The sequence below is a fragment of the Rhincodon typus genome, unplaced genomic scaffold, assembly GCF_021869965.1.
Source record: "Rhincodon typus isolate 14 unplaced genomic scaffold, sRhiTyp1.1 hic_rhity00001611, whole genome shotgun sequence".
Taxonomy (NCBI): domain Eukaryota; kingdom Metazoa; phylum Chordata; class Chondrichthyes; order Orectolobiformes; family Rhincodontidae; genus Rhincodon; species Rhincodon typus.
This window is the reverse complement of record NW_025967249.1, coordinates 7,976-23,644: the sequence shown is the minus strand read 5'-3', so window position 1 is coordinate 23,644 and position 15,669 is coordinate 7,976. Positions and strand designations below refer to the sequence as shown.

Below are 15,669 nucleotides of genomic sequence, written 5' to 3'. Positions count from 1 at the left end.
TGGAGGTTGTTCAAGTAATGTTTTCTCTCCTTAATAATGGGGAAAGTGAGATTCAGTGAAGTGATCAAAATTGGTTTTAACTGTTACTTCTGTACATTTGTTATTTATGTATACAAATCTAATAATTAATTTCTGATACAATCTAAGTACTACTTCGACTCATTTTGTAAATATTGGACAGCTACACACCGAAACATGATATCAATTCTGACTAAGTGGGTCCTATCCAAGTTAGACCTCTAGAGTATACTATGGTCCCATTAAATAGTAGGAACGATCAGCATAGTCTTATGTCCAAGACATTCAAAACAAAAAGAAAATGACAATTTAAAATTATACATCTTAAATATATCATGCACTTACTTGCACTAAGCCAACTGCGTGCTCTTCGAACAAGTTCTCAAAAGACTGAGAAAGTGCCTTACTGTTGTATGCAACAAGGAGTACTCGGTCATCATGAGATGATCTATAGGAAAACATCAAAAAGGGTGATCATATATTTCAGAATTCTTTTAGTTTGGATGGCTGTGTTCATTTGGTTCAAAGACCCGTGTTTCTAAATCAAGTAGACAAAAAAATTCTCTATCAATATTTATTTTTAATTTCAAAGACTATAATAATTATTGATGTTCAAATGATCAGTACTGATGTTAGTGCCGGTGAATATTATACTTTTTCAGTATCAGCATTAGGTACACCCCACATCAGATTCAGCGCATCTGGACACAAAGATCTTCCCAAACATCAGAAAACCCCTTTCCATTGAATCAGTGTGGCGTTTTCTTCTACTTCTAAAATACTAATCTAAATCATCCTGACTGACATTATGAATTAGCAACAGTTCTACGCAAATGCTCACTGGATTAGACTGGCCAGAATAATTTTTGCAGAGCATGTGAACAGAAGAGACTTTTATGCTATCAGTTTAGAGTGAAATTGAAGTGAGAGGGGTAAAAGGACAGAGTCTATCTCGTGCATGATCTAGGATACATTTTACAAAACAATACAGAAAGCTTAAAGCTATTTTAGCATTCACCTAAATTATTCCTTTGAGCAAAAACCTGTATGACTAGAGAGCTCAATTATTAATAGGTTTTAGTTATACAAAAAAAACAAATAATCTGGATGCTGGAAAACTGAAATAAGAACGACAGTGTCACCATTTTAGGTCACTGACTTGCATCAGTTTTCATCACTTCTGATGAAAAGATCGTTGACCTGAAACATTAACTCTGTTTCTCACCTTGCCACAGATGCTGCCAAGCTTTAGCTATAACCTTATTTGAATACTGCACAAGTCTTGTAAAAAGCTCACTTTTGCAGCTTCATCATTATGTTTAACAAGAAGATTCCAAACTGATCAATTTGTGTTTTATTTGTGGCTAACTATGCTAATCCACACACTGCTTCAATTTATTTGTTTTTGTTTTACTGTAGCTGAACAGTTATACATTAGGTTATCTCATCTCAGTTAGACCTATCCACACATTTGTATTATTGAAATAGCGATAAGAACTTTAATAACTGAAAACCGCTGGCTAACAGGATGCGCTAGCTTGAAATGAAAAATCTGACAAGGTATTTCATTTGAGAGACAACCTGCTGCAGTGCATATCTATAAGGGGCAGCAATTCCAAAAAAAAAAATCATTTTATAACAGACAGCTGGAGTCAAAGAGCTGATCATGCAAACTGAAAAAATGAAGATGCTTTGTTAATCATTAGCACTTAATTGCTCTGCTGCTATTGAGTAAAAGCTCACAAGATTAAGTATATCATTGAATATGATAGAAATATGACATTCAAATTTATTTGAAAAATTTATGCAAAGGTTGTTTGATTTTTTCAACACTACCAATTCTCTCGTGTCTTAGAAGGCAGTCCAAGCAGCCTTTCAATATTAACTGCTCATTCTCTAGAGTCAGGATACTTTAATACATCCAATTTCACTGCTAGGCTGATAGCTTCCCTTGCTCACTTTGCAGCAGCAGGCTCACAAACACCATTTGCTGAGTGTTTCAGGCTGACTACTAAATACTTTTTAAAAGTATCTATATGCGTCAAGTAGCAAAAACATTAATGGCTTCAATCGCTCAGCCAAATCAGTGCTAAAACTCAGCCCTAGCTTTCTCTTTTTCCTTTCCATCCCGATTCTATCATGCTTTCACATTACTGACTCTGTTACCCTTGCAAGAAAACACTTGATTCAAGTTCCTGAGTTCCTCAACATGGTGCCAATAGGTCCCAATGTCAAAATGACTCTGATCTGCAATGACTTGAAGCAAAATTACATAAAACTGGAAATCCCAACATATTTTGAAGGAACAGGCCCTAAAAACAAAACAACATTCAAATAAAATGACATTAAAGGAGGTCTTGTAAATGAGGACTACCTGTAATTAGAAGCTTTGGCCAGTTCCATACTCGCAAGATATTAACATTTCTCTTCTCCCTTCTACAGCAGGTACATAAACCTCAACGTACTTTTTTTTAATGGGGCATGGAAGGAGTGAATGAAAAGCCATAAGGATTAATTAATTGATACTTTAAACTAAAACACTATTTTTCAAAAATAAGGAAATGCGTCAATTCCCTGGTCACATCAGCGTCAAGATTAGAGGATGTGCATTAGGTGGAACAGAGAATCCGTAGCCAATTCAATCCTCAACCTAAGATCACATTTTCCAACTTTTCTTTGTATATCTTGATATATTATTTGTATGTGAGCAGTAAATGTGTATCTTTAGTAAAGTAGCAACTGAAGTTGGAGTTTCTATGTAGCATAAACAGACACTACTGTGTCGTCACAAATGGGGTGTAAAACTGCATGACAGTTTACATGGCAGGTTTCCATCACAGATATGAACATATGAAAGCATGGAAAAGCATGATAAAGAAGTAACAAAGCACAGAGAGATGCAAAATTTTTAAATATATTACAATTAATACAGATCCAGATTATCTACACAAGTATGTCACAGTGGTCTATAACGCTAACCTCAGATAATTACAATATTCAAACAAAAGACTCCCTTAACATTGGGACGAAAAGAGTCAAATATACAATTTCCTACATCAAAATAATTCAATAAAAGTCATTAATGTTTATGTGCAAACTTTGAGATCACCCTCAAGAGCAAATTATGGCATGAGAAAATCTACTAAGCTTGATTTACATTCTAAATTTTACAAAAAATTCTTAGTTTGTTAAACACAGTAATTAATATTTTAATAAAACCTCAATTTCTTGTTTTATTTATTTTAATTTTTATTCCTAGATCACTGGCATCAAAGCAGTGCCACACAATATGTTCCTAGATCAGGCTCCCTTCTGCTCCCAACATGACCAAACATCAAATACTTTACTCTTAGCAGATTCTCTCTAATCTAGTGAACAAGTCCTGCATTTTCTGTTTCTATTGATGAATTTTCTCCCCATCTTTAGTGACACCGCAATATGAAATCAAGACCTGCAGAGCTTGTTGAATCAAATCTGACTGGAAACTAAGAAATGAAATATAAAGGATGACTGTGTGCAAATTAGCTATAGACTGAAAGAAAATAAACAGCACAATATATTTAAAAAGTCAAACAATTAAAATAGTGCAACAAGAATGATAAACTACTTAGCTGATTGATAGACAGACAGATAGAGGAAAGACATACACAGATCAACAATGATCAAACCAAAAGGCTTTCAGAGTGGCACAGAAAATACTGTACAAAGGAAAGAGATCTGTAAATAAAAATAATCTCAATTACAGGAAGTGCAAGTAAGCACATAAAACACAAAGGATCAGTGAGCCACAAGCAACAATGACAAGGAGAACATATAAAATGCACAAATATTTACATGCTTACTGGGAAATGGGAGATCATTTAGTATATTTGCAAGTTTAAGTTAATTATTAATGGCAAATATTTTAATAACTGACAGATAATTCAATGTAATTACCACCTAAAATATTCATTTACAATTTAAATTTTACCCCAAGTATCATAATTTCCCATCTTTTAGGGGTCAATTCCATCATCGGGCAACCGTGTGGAGTTTGCACATTCTCCCTGCATCCGTGTGGGTTTCCTCCGGGTGCTCCGGTTTTCTCCCACAGTCCAAAGATGTGCAAGTTAGGTGGATTGGCCATGCTAAATTACCCATAGTGTCCAGGGACATGCAGGCTAGGTGGATTAGCCATGCGAAATACAGTGACAGGGTAGGGGGGTGGATGCTCTTTGCAGAGTCGGTGTGAACTTGACGGGCCAAATGGCCTGCTTTCACATAGCGACTTTATGCTAGGAATAAATTTAAAGGGGCAAAAACACTGATGTATTATGCCACATACAAGAATATACAGTGCAGACAACAGTAAAAAGAAAGAGGATCGCCCAGCAAGCACAGCCAGAGAGACATGACTCTCATCTCCCTTTCTGCCAACCCTGACATTATCAATAGTAAAGCAAACATGTGCAATATCAATTTTGAGTTGGAAGACATCTCTCTGACAGCTAGTTAGATTGCTGATCACATTTTGTGATTACATTATATGAAAAACTGCCTTTCAGAACAAAATGTATTAACTATTGCTGATGTTGGGGAGATAAACAATGAAATACATGCATAAGCAGCATCTGGAAGCATTTATTAAAACTAGAACAATATAAGAAAATAAAATACTTCATATGAAATATTAGTAGCCACACATTTTGTCTTTTAATTGATGATGTTAAATAGAATCATTCTTCTGGTGCATGGGTGTGTTTTATTTTGTTTGAATTAACATTTTGTAATTGAATTTTGTTCTAAAACCAGATATTTAATTACAATTATTAATTGTAGCCTGGGGACTCAAACACTTAAAAATTAACACTTACAATCCCTCATTAGAGATACTCAAGGTAAATTTTAAAACCAATAGCAAGATTTCAAAGCACCCAAGAAATTTTATCTAGTTATTCTACAATAACAGTTCAAGAGTGGTGACAACAGAATTAGTGTGCAGCCCAAGTTGCAAGCATGCACTCCCACGATGATGAAAATGTGCAGGTATTTGACTATATATGTGCAGATTCCTCTTCATATGATAGAAAAACTATTTGTCATATGACAGTATCTGATCATAAACCGACTCCAGAACTATACTGACACAAACACAGCAATAACGTTGGAGGCACAATGCCACTTCTGTCACAGATCATTTGTGCTAGACTTTAAAAAAGACCTGTTAGATCCCTGAGATTTTGTAATTATTTTAAAATTTCATTTTTAACAGAATTTCAATTCTGAAGGAGGAACATATTGGACTTGAAAGTTAATTCTGTTTCTCTCTCCAGATGCTGCCTGACTTGCTGAATTTCTCCAGCATTCTGTGTGTTTGTTTTGGTACTTTGATGCTATTTGATTAAAAGGACATTGACAGCCTCTTGTGAATAGTTCAGTGACTGACCACCATAATAACCAAACTGCAAAAATAAAACTTATGGTATATCAAGCCAGGCCTCACTCTGGAATCTAACTTGATCATTATTACCATCAGCTGGGACCATAACAGCTGAGACAAGAACTTCTCAGCAACCATTATGTGCAAACTCCATATTAGAGCACTTAAAAGCAATGTAATAAATACAGGCATCTAACCATGTTCAATGATGTTTCTGGCTTTCCAGTATGAAGATCTTCAGTACAAACCAACAGAGTTATAGAATCATACACCATGGAAACTCAACCAAGATAACTGAAATAATTCTCTCACCAAACAGGAGACCTTCTAGGCCACAAATAAGTTACCAAATGAGAAAAATTCCTAAAATGTGAGCTGTCTTAATAGAATCACAGAACTGAATTTTACAGTGCACTGGATTCCCTAGGCCATCTCCTCCTCCTCCTCCTCCTCCTCCTCCCCCCCTTGCCCAGATACATTCGCCAGCCAGATGGAGAAAGACGAAGCATTTTGTTAACTATTTTACAACTTTTTTAGTTTGTGCAATTGGTCTGAAGTAAATGAAGAGCTGTGATTTCTCACATGAAAATGGTGAACATTTCATTCAAATAGAGATAGAGGCTATTTGACCTATCTAACAAATATTTCAATGGAAAACAAAATTTGTCAGCCACCTCCATAGCATACAGTTGTTCGATTAGTGATTTGCTTATGCGTCGAATTTGTTAACCTTGCATGCATATGGATTAAAATGTCAATCAATGGCAGTCACAATGTAATTTAAAAAATAACATAACTAATATCGGTCTTATGGTTTAATCCATCCTCTGAATCTCAAACAACAGATGATGCTGCCTTACAAACTAGATCAGGGATCAGTCGTGATCAATTTGAAAGGTGGAACATGCTCGGTGGACTAAATAGCCCACATTTGTGCCTATGCACCATTTTCTAATTACCCCAGTAACATGCAGGAAATAATAAAACAGTGCACTCATAACATTTAAATCGATATTATAGACACATGGGATTCTATTCATTTGAACCTGTCCTTTCAGATTCATTCCATCCTACTCCAATAATTTATTCACTTTACATAAAACTATGAAAAGAAATTTATTCGCTTGACTGCCTAAACATATAATTTAACGCATCCAAAATACTTTTAGCATTCATCTATGATTTTAATGTAATCTACAATACAACATACCAAACACCATAATTAATGTAGTACCAGCACAACAATATTTTTAAAATTTGCTTTTATCGTGATTGCACAATCAATTTGTGATAACAACAGCAAGTTAGAAAGATTCTGATATGAGAGTGAAGTTCATATAGTTTATTAATTCATGTGAATGGTTTTGCGACATGCTGAGGCATTTCATAAAGAAAGTCTGATTACTGGACAAACAACTTAGAAATATGAAAGATAAAAAAGGACCCAAATTGTGTGCCAAACAAAGACCAGTTACTTGATTTGATTTCACTTGATTTATTATTGTCACATGTACTTAGGTACAGTGAAAAGTTTTATTTTACGTGCAGTACAGGCAGATCATAACATACAAAGATCATAGGGTGATTGAACAGGGCGAGGAATACAAAGTTATGGTTGTAAAGAAGGTGTACAAAAAGCAAGTTCAACATTAGATTTGAAATTTGAGAGATCCATTCAGAAGTTTAAAAACAGCAAGGAAGAAGCTGCTCTTGAACCTGTTGGTATGTGTTTAAGCTTTTGTAACTTCTGCCTGACAGATGAGGTTGGAAGTCATTCTGACCAAGGTGGGATGGGTCTTTGATGTTGTTGGCTGCTTTTCTAAGGCAGCGAAAAGTGTGGATGGAATGAACTGTTGTAAGGTTGGCTTGCGTGATGAATTGGGCTGTTGTAGTTTTTTTTTTTAAAAACGGTCCTAGACAGAGCAGTTGTTGTACCAAGCCGTGATGCATCCAGACAGAATGCTTTCTATGGTATATCTGTAAAAGTTGGAGAGAGTCTTTATGGGCATGCCGAATTTCCTTAGCCGCCTCCTTTGTTGTGCTTCTGGACTGTCGCATCAACGTGGGTGGTCTCGAACAGATTGCTGGTGATCGTCACTCCTAGGAACTTGATGCTCTCGACCATCTCCACATCAGCCCCTTGATTTGGATAGGGGCTTGCCCTCCTCCTCCTTGCTTCTTGAAATCGATGATCAGCTCTTCAGCTTTGCTGACATCGAGGAAGAGATTGTTATCTTTACACCACACCACCAAGCACACACTGTCCTGTATTCTGTCTCATCTTTGTTTGATATCCGGCCTACAACAGTAGCGTCAGTAGACTTTTAAAACAAAGTATTATACTACAAAAGGTTATTAGCTTTGCGCTCATTGCTGGAGAAAGATGACGACTGAGCTTCTAATCTAATTTGTCATATTAAACACACAGTGAGATCAGTTTTTGGTTAGCTATCAAAGATTAAATTATAACCAAATGCCATCTAGTGGCAGTACATGCACAACTACCAGTTGACCATTTTTTCCAGTATTTACTAATTTGTTTGAATGCCAGAATTTTAAGTTTGTTTTTCTTTGTAATTGCATTATAATAAATACTTTAAAAATCAATTACAATTATCTCCTGGCAAGAGTGCATTGGGGCTAATAACAGATTTAACATACAAACTAAGAATTCTCACACCTTCTTCAGTTATGGTCAGTTTCAGCCACAAAGTAGTATCTTGAAATCAGAACATATCCTTCTGCAGAAACGCAGAATTGTTATTTATTGCCTAAAAACTATAAAAGCATCACCTGCATAGAGTGGGAGAAAGATCAAATTTGTTTTGTATATCAACTAAAGATTTCAATCTGGATTTTATTCACAAATTTAAATGATACCACACTCAGGTAGCTGTCTATTCCAAATTTGTCTTGGCTGGTGTGATCATTGCTTTCCCTTATTTCAGGTGCAGTCCCAGCAATGTATGAATGTCACTCTCACAAATCAGGTCTACCTGACCTATGGGTAAGGACTGGAATAGTTGATGAGAACAGGAGATGGGGCTTGCTATGGAAATAGTCAACATATCACGTGGGCCTATAATCAGCATAACACAAATCAGAAAAGTCACAGAATTCCAAACATTCTCTTGAGAAAGATACTGTGTGTTACTTCAGCAGGAAAGAGTATGAAATAGTTTGTAACATGGGGAAAGAAATGAACATACATCAGAAAGATGAATTTAAAGCCCTGCCACAGAAATTACAGTAACAAAAATGAATTTTATGCAAGCATTCTTCAACTACTCACTCACTAAGAAGAACATATCTCTTAAGGCACTGCAGCAGAATCGTGCTGCCTCCGTGATGGAAATGAAGAGCTGGCAGAAAGGTATCATCCCAAAGACAAAACACCAAGTATGACCAGCCCATGCCTTCTAAATTTTTTTTAATGGATTTCAGGTCAGTCAGATTGAAGGAGAATGCCCATTTACTTCTCTTATTCATGTTATATGTTGAGTCATCTAAAAGTGTAGAAATCAAATAGAAAAGAAATTTAGTTCTTAACTTAAAATGCATCCAAGTATCACAACAAGGTCTACTTAAACCTGGGAAAAAAAAATTTCATTACCACTTGAAAAACAATTACAGAAAGATCAAATGCAATGGACAACATTGAATAAATAACTAGAAATAATAAGTCCAGTTAACATTATATTTTTGTTTTATTATTTATCATGGGATCTTACTGTTTCTGGTTAGGCCAGCATTAACTGCCCATCCTAATTGCCTAGAAGGCAGTTGAGTTAACCACACTGCTGTGGGTCTGGAGTCATGTGTTGCCAGACCAGGCAAGGATGCAAGATTAGCTCCCTAAATAACATGAGAGAACCAGGTGGGTTTTTCTGACAAAATGACAATGGCTATGTAATTGTTATTGGACTAGTTTTTATTCCAGGTTTTATACTGAATTTAACTTTCACCATCTATCATGGTGGAATTTGAATCCATGCCCCCATAACATGAGCCTGGACTTCTTGATTACCAGTCCAGTAACATTGCATTTTGCCAGTATCTCCCCAAATATGCATTGATATATAAATCTAACAATGAAAGACAAATCATCACTGAGAACCTCACTCCAGAGTACTCTAAAGTTACTTGTCTTACGAATGACAGCTTTCTATTTATTATTCTAAAGCAATGAGATTCCCAAACCCTAAGCATCTCTTTGCGCCAAAATTATAGGAGGAAGTAATTCTTGAACAGAACTGCAAGTTTTTTTAAACTGTTGTAAGGATGGCAAAACAGCCAGCGATCATCACCATTTCAACTTTGATACTGTAAGCAACTTCTGAAATCTAATCAATCACCTTAAACGTACAAATTCACACATTGGTGCCTATAACTTCTTTTGTGCTATCCACTACAGCTGCAATTTTTAGACATCACATCAACTAATGTGAACTTCCATGTTATATGTAAAAACCCCTAAAAAATTATGCCCTCCTGAATGAGGCATCACTGGGTTTGTAAACAGCTACTAAGTCTTAATCGTTGACAAACACCTTTCCCGACCCAGAAAAATTAATTGCTTTTATGTAACAACAAAATCCTCCATCAGGATTTTTTTAAAAATCCAGATTTTTCAATGTAATTTTTTTTAATTTGCTGATATTTCGTTTTTTTTTCCATGCAAACTTCCCAATGTTTATTTTGCTTCCTGTAAATTGACTATAAAATGAAGGATAATTCATTTTACCTTACGCTGTTCTGAGAACTTGTTAATGTGATTGGTTGATTAGTCTGCTTGATGACATCACTGGTGCTGCAGACCAAGCATTCCTATCATTAGTGCCAGAAACAAATTAACATTTATGAAGGTGAAATCCACGTCAAAGAGATTGCAGATCTTCGTGGGCAGTTTTCGTCCTGATCAGCAATGACCATCGACACTGCTGCTGACTCAAACCCAGGTCAAAGTAGAGATACAGTACGTTTTTGTTTCTAAACAATCAGTTCAAAATTTTTCTGGGACTTGGAGCACTTCATCTACACATTTCATGACTGGCTGTAAAAGTAAATCTAAACCAAGCATTGCTGACACAGAGAAATTAACCTTTTATTAAATAGCCTTATTGCAATGCTTCAAAAACTGAACAGAAGCCTGGGTTTCCTTATTATTCATGCCAGTATTTCCCAACATTGTACTTGAAGTTTCATCACAGCTATACTAGGTTTAAATGTTTTATAATACGTTACTGAAATGTACTATGATTGGATCCATCAGGGTCAGTAAAGCCACAGAACAAGTCTCAAATAATTTTTAAAAATCTCTTAAAGCCAACATTTTTACTGTCATTACCTACAGTCAAACATCTACTTTTTCTCTTCATGCCTTACAGTTTTGAAAGACAAATCTCTCCTACAAATACCATTCCCTAGTTTCTTCCCACACACCTGCCAAATTCACCACTGAACTTGGTGCCAAAGTGGAAAGAATAGTTTGTCTTCACTATTGTGAAAGGGCCTGGACTCCACTCAACACTAAAAGCAAAGATCACACCTTATTGTCTAAAGAATATGCATAAACAAACCTTAAATATTTATGAGACACAATTACTAGAACACTGTATTACCAGAATGCTACTTTAAGTTTCATTCAATGTGATTAATGATTTAATTGTAATATTTGGCTCATGCAGTGGTTTATGATATAACATTAAAATAAATAATTTAGTCTATGTTTGATGTATTAGAATAAGAACACTCATCTTCATTTTAATATTGTTAAAAATATCAAGTACTAGCAGCCATGCGTTAAATTTATGGAGTAATATTGTAAACCACAATTCAGAACTTTCCGATTCGAATTGCACTTGGTGCTGCTAGATGCATAAGATAAGTTACCAGTTTCAAAGCATGCGTTCTTTAAAGTAATGAATATATTGTAAACATTCCATTTAGGGTATGTTACATACCATCACCATTTATAAAGGGTTTCTTTTTGAAAGTAACTGTATTAACCATGTCCCATTCAGCTTCACAACTGTTTTGGTGCATAGTACTCCTAGAAGATTTTTCTTTCGGACATTGGCTCCATTCGACAACTGAACTGGAATCCTAACATAAAAGTTTCCAATAAAAAATGTATTAATTTGAAATTCATTTGTAGTATTAAACAACAGGAAACTAGCACACAATAAATCTGAGACATAAACCAGTCAAACAATATTTCAGAACACGGCAAGTATAGTTTATTGGATGTTCAATGCGAAAAATTATTGTCAAATAATGAGGATTGTATAACATTTTTTCTCAAATATTTCAGCACCTACATTACTATTCAAGCCATATTTTTCAATATGCACATTTACTTTGTTCTCATGCTAGCTAGTATTGAAAACGGTGAGATCTCCTCAGGTATTGTCTTCCCCCACCCCACTGTCATCAAACCTCCCTCTAAATATGCATTCTCTACCACTCTAATCTTGCAAATCAAACTCCAACTTCAATTTCCTCTCCAAATGCCTTCAATGTTATTGATCTCCACACCAACTGCCAACTTTCCTATACTTAAATCTCTACAAACAAGTTTCTACACTTTGCATTGAAGTAGTCGTTATCTTCTGTGACTGCTGTCTCAGCACAAACTGCATAATCCTGCCACCGTGACTGGCAATTCATTCAGGTCTTGATATTTTTAAAATCTGTTCAGACATGTTATGACGCACCTCTCCAGTAGGTGAGACTTGAACTTAGGTCTTCTGGTCCAGAGGCAAAAACATGACCATTTTGCCACGAGTTCATTTTGTGGATTTACTCTAGTAATAGCTTGCCACTTACACCACAGTAAAGATATACAATTCATAGAGTCATAGAGGGCTACAGCATGGAAACAGGCCCTTTGCCCATCTTTCCATGCCGTCCAGTTTTCACAATTTGTACTAGTTCCATATCCCTTTTTCCAAGTACCATTCATGTACCTGTCCAAATATTTCTTAAATGACAAAATTGTATTCACTTCCATCACGACCTCTGGCAGCCCGTTCCAGACATACACCACCCTGTGCAAAAAAATTACCCCTCTGGACCCTTTTGTATCTCTCCCCTCTCACCTTTAACGATGCTCTCGAGTTTTAAATTCCACTACCATGGGGAAAAGCTATTGGCTATCTACCTTATCTATGCCTCTCATAACTTTAGAGACCTCTATAAGGTCACAATTCAGAGATGAGAGAAAACTAAACACCCAAAATGGTGATCACCTAATTAAGACAGTGTTTCTTTGAAAAACTGTTTACATTGATCTCCCTACCAAAGTAAATTTAACTGGGAGCCATTGTGGACCCCAAAGATGAGCTCTAAGCATTTTGAAAATACAGTTAACTTTAAATTAATTGCAAGGAGAACTGTTGGTAAAGCTAGAATTTTGGTGTGGTAGATAGTAGGAACTGCAGATGCTGGAGAATCCGAGATAACAAGGTGTAGAGCTGGATGAACACAGCAGGCCAAGCAGCATCAGAGGAGCAGGAAGGCTGACGTTTTGGGCCCAGACCCTTCTTCAGAAATGGGGAGGGGAAGGGGGTTCTGAAATAAATAGGGAGAGAGGGGGAGGCGGATAGAAGATGGATAGAGGAGAAGATAGGTGGAGAGGAGACAGACAGGTCAAAGAGGCAGGGATGGAGCCAGTAAAGGTGAGTGTAGGTGGGGAGGTAGGGAGGAGATACGTCAGTCCAGGGAGGACGGACAGGTCAAGGGGGCGGAATGAGGTTAGTAGGTAGGAGATGGGGGTGGGGCTTGAGGTGGGAGGAGGGGATAGGTGGGAGGAAGGACAGGTTAGGGAGGCGGGGACGAGCTGGGCTGGTTTTGGGATGCGGTAGGGAGAGGGGAGATTTTGAAGCTTGTGAAGTTCACATTGATACCATTGGGCTGCAGGGATCTCAAGCAGAATATGAGTTGCTGTTCCTGCATCCTTCGGGTAGCATCGTTGTGGCACTGCAGGAGGCCCAGGATGGACATGTTGTCTGAGGAATGGGAGGGGAAGCTGAAATGGTTCGCGACTGGGAGGTGCAGTTGTTTATTGCGAACCGAGCGTAGGTGTTCTGCAAAGCGGTCCCCAAGCCTCCGCTTGGTTTCCCCGATGTAGAGGAGGCCACAACAGCGGATGCAGTATACCACATTAGCAGATGTGCAGGTGAACATCTGCTTGATGTGGAAAGTCTTCTTGGGGCCTGGGAAGGGGGTGAGGGGGGAGGTGTAGGGGCAGGTGTAACACTTCCTGCAGTTGGAGGGAAAACTGCCGGGTGTGGAGGGGCTGGAGGGGAGTGTGGAGCGGACAAGGGAGTCACAGAGAGAGTGGTCCCTCCGGAAAGCAGATAAGGGTGGGCAGGGAAAAATGTCTTTGGTGGTGGGGTCGGATTGCAGCTGGCGGAAGTGTCGGAGGATGATGCGTTGGATCAGGAGGTTGGTGGGGTGGTACGTGAGGACGAGGGGGATTCTGTTTTGGTTGTTGTTGCGGGGAGGGGGTGTGAGGGATGAGTTGCGGGAAATGCGGGAGACGCGGTTGAGGGCGTTCTTGACCACTGAGGGGGGGAAGTTGCGTTCCTTGAAAAACGAGGACATCTGAAATGAACGGGAGTGGAATGCCTCATCCTGGGAGCAGATGCGGCGGAGGCGAAGGAGTTGGGAATAGGGGATGGCATTTTTGCAGGAAGGTGTGTGGAAGGAGGTGTATTCTAGGTAGCTATGGGAGTCGGTGGGCTTGAAATGGATATCAGTTTCTAGGTGGTTGCTGGAGATGGAGACAGAGAGGTCCAGGAAGGAGACAGGGTTTTAGGGATGGTCCAGGTGAACTTAAGGTTGGGGTGCAAGGTGTTGGTGAAGTGGATGAACTGTTTGAGCTCCTCGTGGGAGCACGAGGTGGCACCGATACAGTCATCAATGTAACGGAGGAAGAGGTGGGGTTTAGGGCCAGTGTAGGTACGGAAGAGGTACACTCCAATCCCAACCTCACCATAAAACCCGCGGACAAGGGAGGCGCAGTTGTAGTATGGCGCACTGACCTCTACATCGCCGAGGCCAGGCGCCAACTCTCGGACACCACCTCCTACTGCCCCCTTGATCATGACACTGACCACCAAACCATTATCTCCCAAACCATCCACAACCTCATTACCTCAGGTGACCTCCCACCCACAGCCTCCAAACCTCATGGTTCCCCGACCCCGCACCGCCTGCTTCTATCTCCTTCCCAAAATCCACAAACCTGACTGCCCTGGTCGACCCATTGTCTCCGCCTGCTCCTGCCCCACCAAACTTACCTCCACCTATCTGGACTCCATCTTCTCCCCCTTGGTTCAGGAACTCCCTACCTACGTCCGTGACACCACCCACGCCCTCCTCCACCTCCAGGACTTCCAATTCCCCGGTCCCCAACACCTCATCTTTACCAAGGACGTCCGGTCCCTATACATCTGCATTCCCCATACAGATGGCCTAAAAGCCCTCCACTTCTTCCTGTCCCGCAGGCCTGACCAGTCCCCCCTCCACTGACACCCCCATCCGCTTAGCCGAACTTGTCCTCACCCTCAACAACTTCTCTTTCAATTCCTCCCACTTCCTACAGACAAAGGGGGTGGCCATGGGTACCCGCATGGGCCCAAGCTATGCCTGCCTCTTTGTAGGTTACGTGGAACAATCCCTCTTCCGTACCTACACTGGCCCTAAACCCCACCTCTTCCTCCGTTACATTATTGACTGTATCGGCGCCGCCTCGTGCTTCCACGAGGAACTCGACCAGTTCATCCACTTCACCAACACCTTCCGCCCCAACCTTAAGTTCACCTGGACCATCCCTAATACCCCTGTCTCCTTCCTGGACCTCTCTGTCTCCATCTCCAGCAACCACCTAGAAACCGATATTCATTTCAAGCCCACCGACTCCCATCGCTACCTCGAATACACCTCCTCCCACCCACCTTCCTGCAAAAATGCCATCCCCTATTCCCAACTCCTTCGCCTCCGCCGCATCTGCTCCCAGGATGAGGCATTCCACTCCCGTTCATCTCAGTTGTCCTTGTTTTTCAAGGACCGCAACTTCACCCCCTCAGTGGTCGAGAACGCCCTCGACCGTGTCTCCCGCATTTCCCACAGCTCATCCCTCACACCCCCTCCCCGCAATAACAACCAAAACAGAATCCCTCTCGTCCGCACGTACCACCCCACCAACCTCCAGATCCAACGCATCA

The 15,669-nt window shown here is 39.3% G+C and overlaps 1 protein-coding gene across 1 annotated transcript in view; it reads right to left on the bottom strand.

The window, feature by feature from the left end:
• Positions 1 to 351: 351 nt before the first annotated feature.
• LOC125481291 (TBC1 domain family member 15-like) overlaps positions 352 to 15,669 on the bottom strand; it is a gene marked incomplete at its 5' end in the record, with an annotated part of 19,729 nt that continues 4,411 nt past the window's right edge. Inside the window, 3 exons of the mRNA XM_048592651.1 lie at positions 352 to 466; positions 8,730 to 8,943; positions 11,401 to 11,542. Coding sequence (XP_048448608.1) covers positions 352 to 466; positions 8,730 to 8,943; positions 11,401 to 11,542 — 471 coding nt within the window. The remainder of the gene's footprint in view (positions 467 to 8,729; positions 8,944 to 11,400; positions 11,543 to 15,669) is intronic.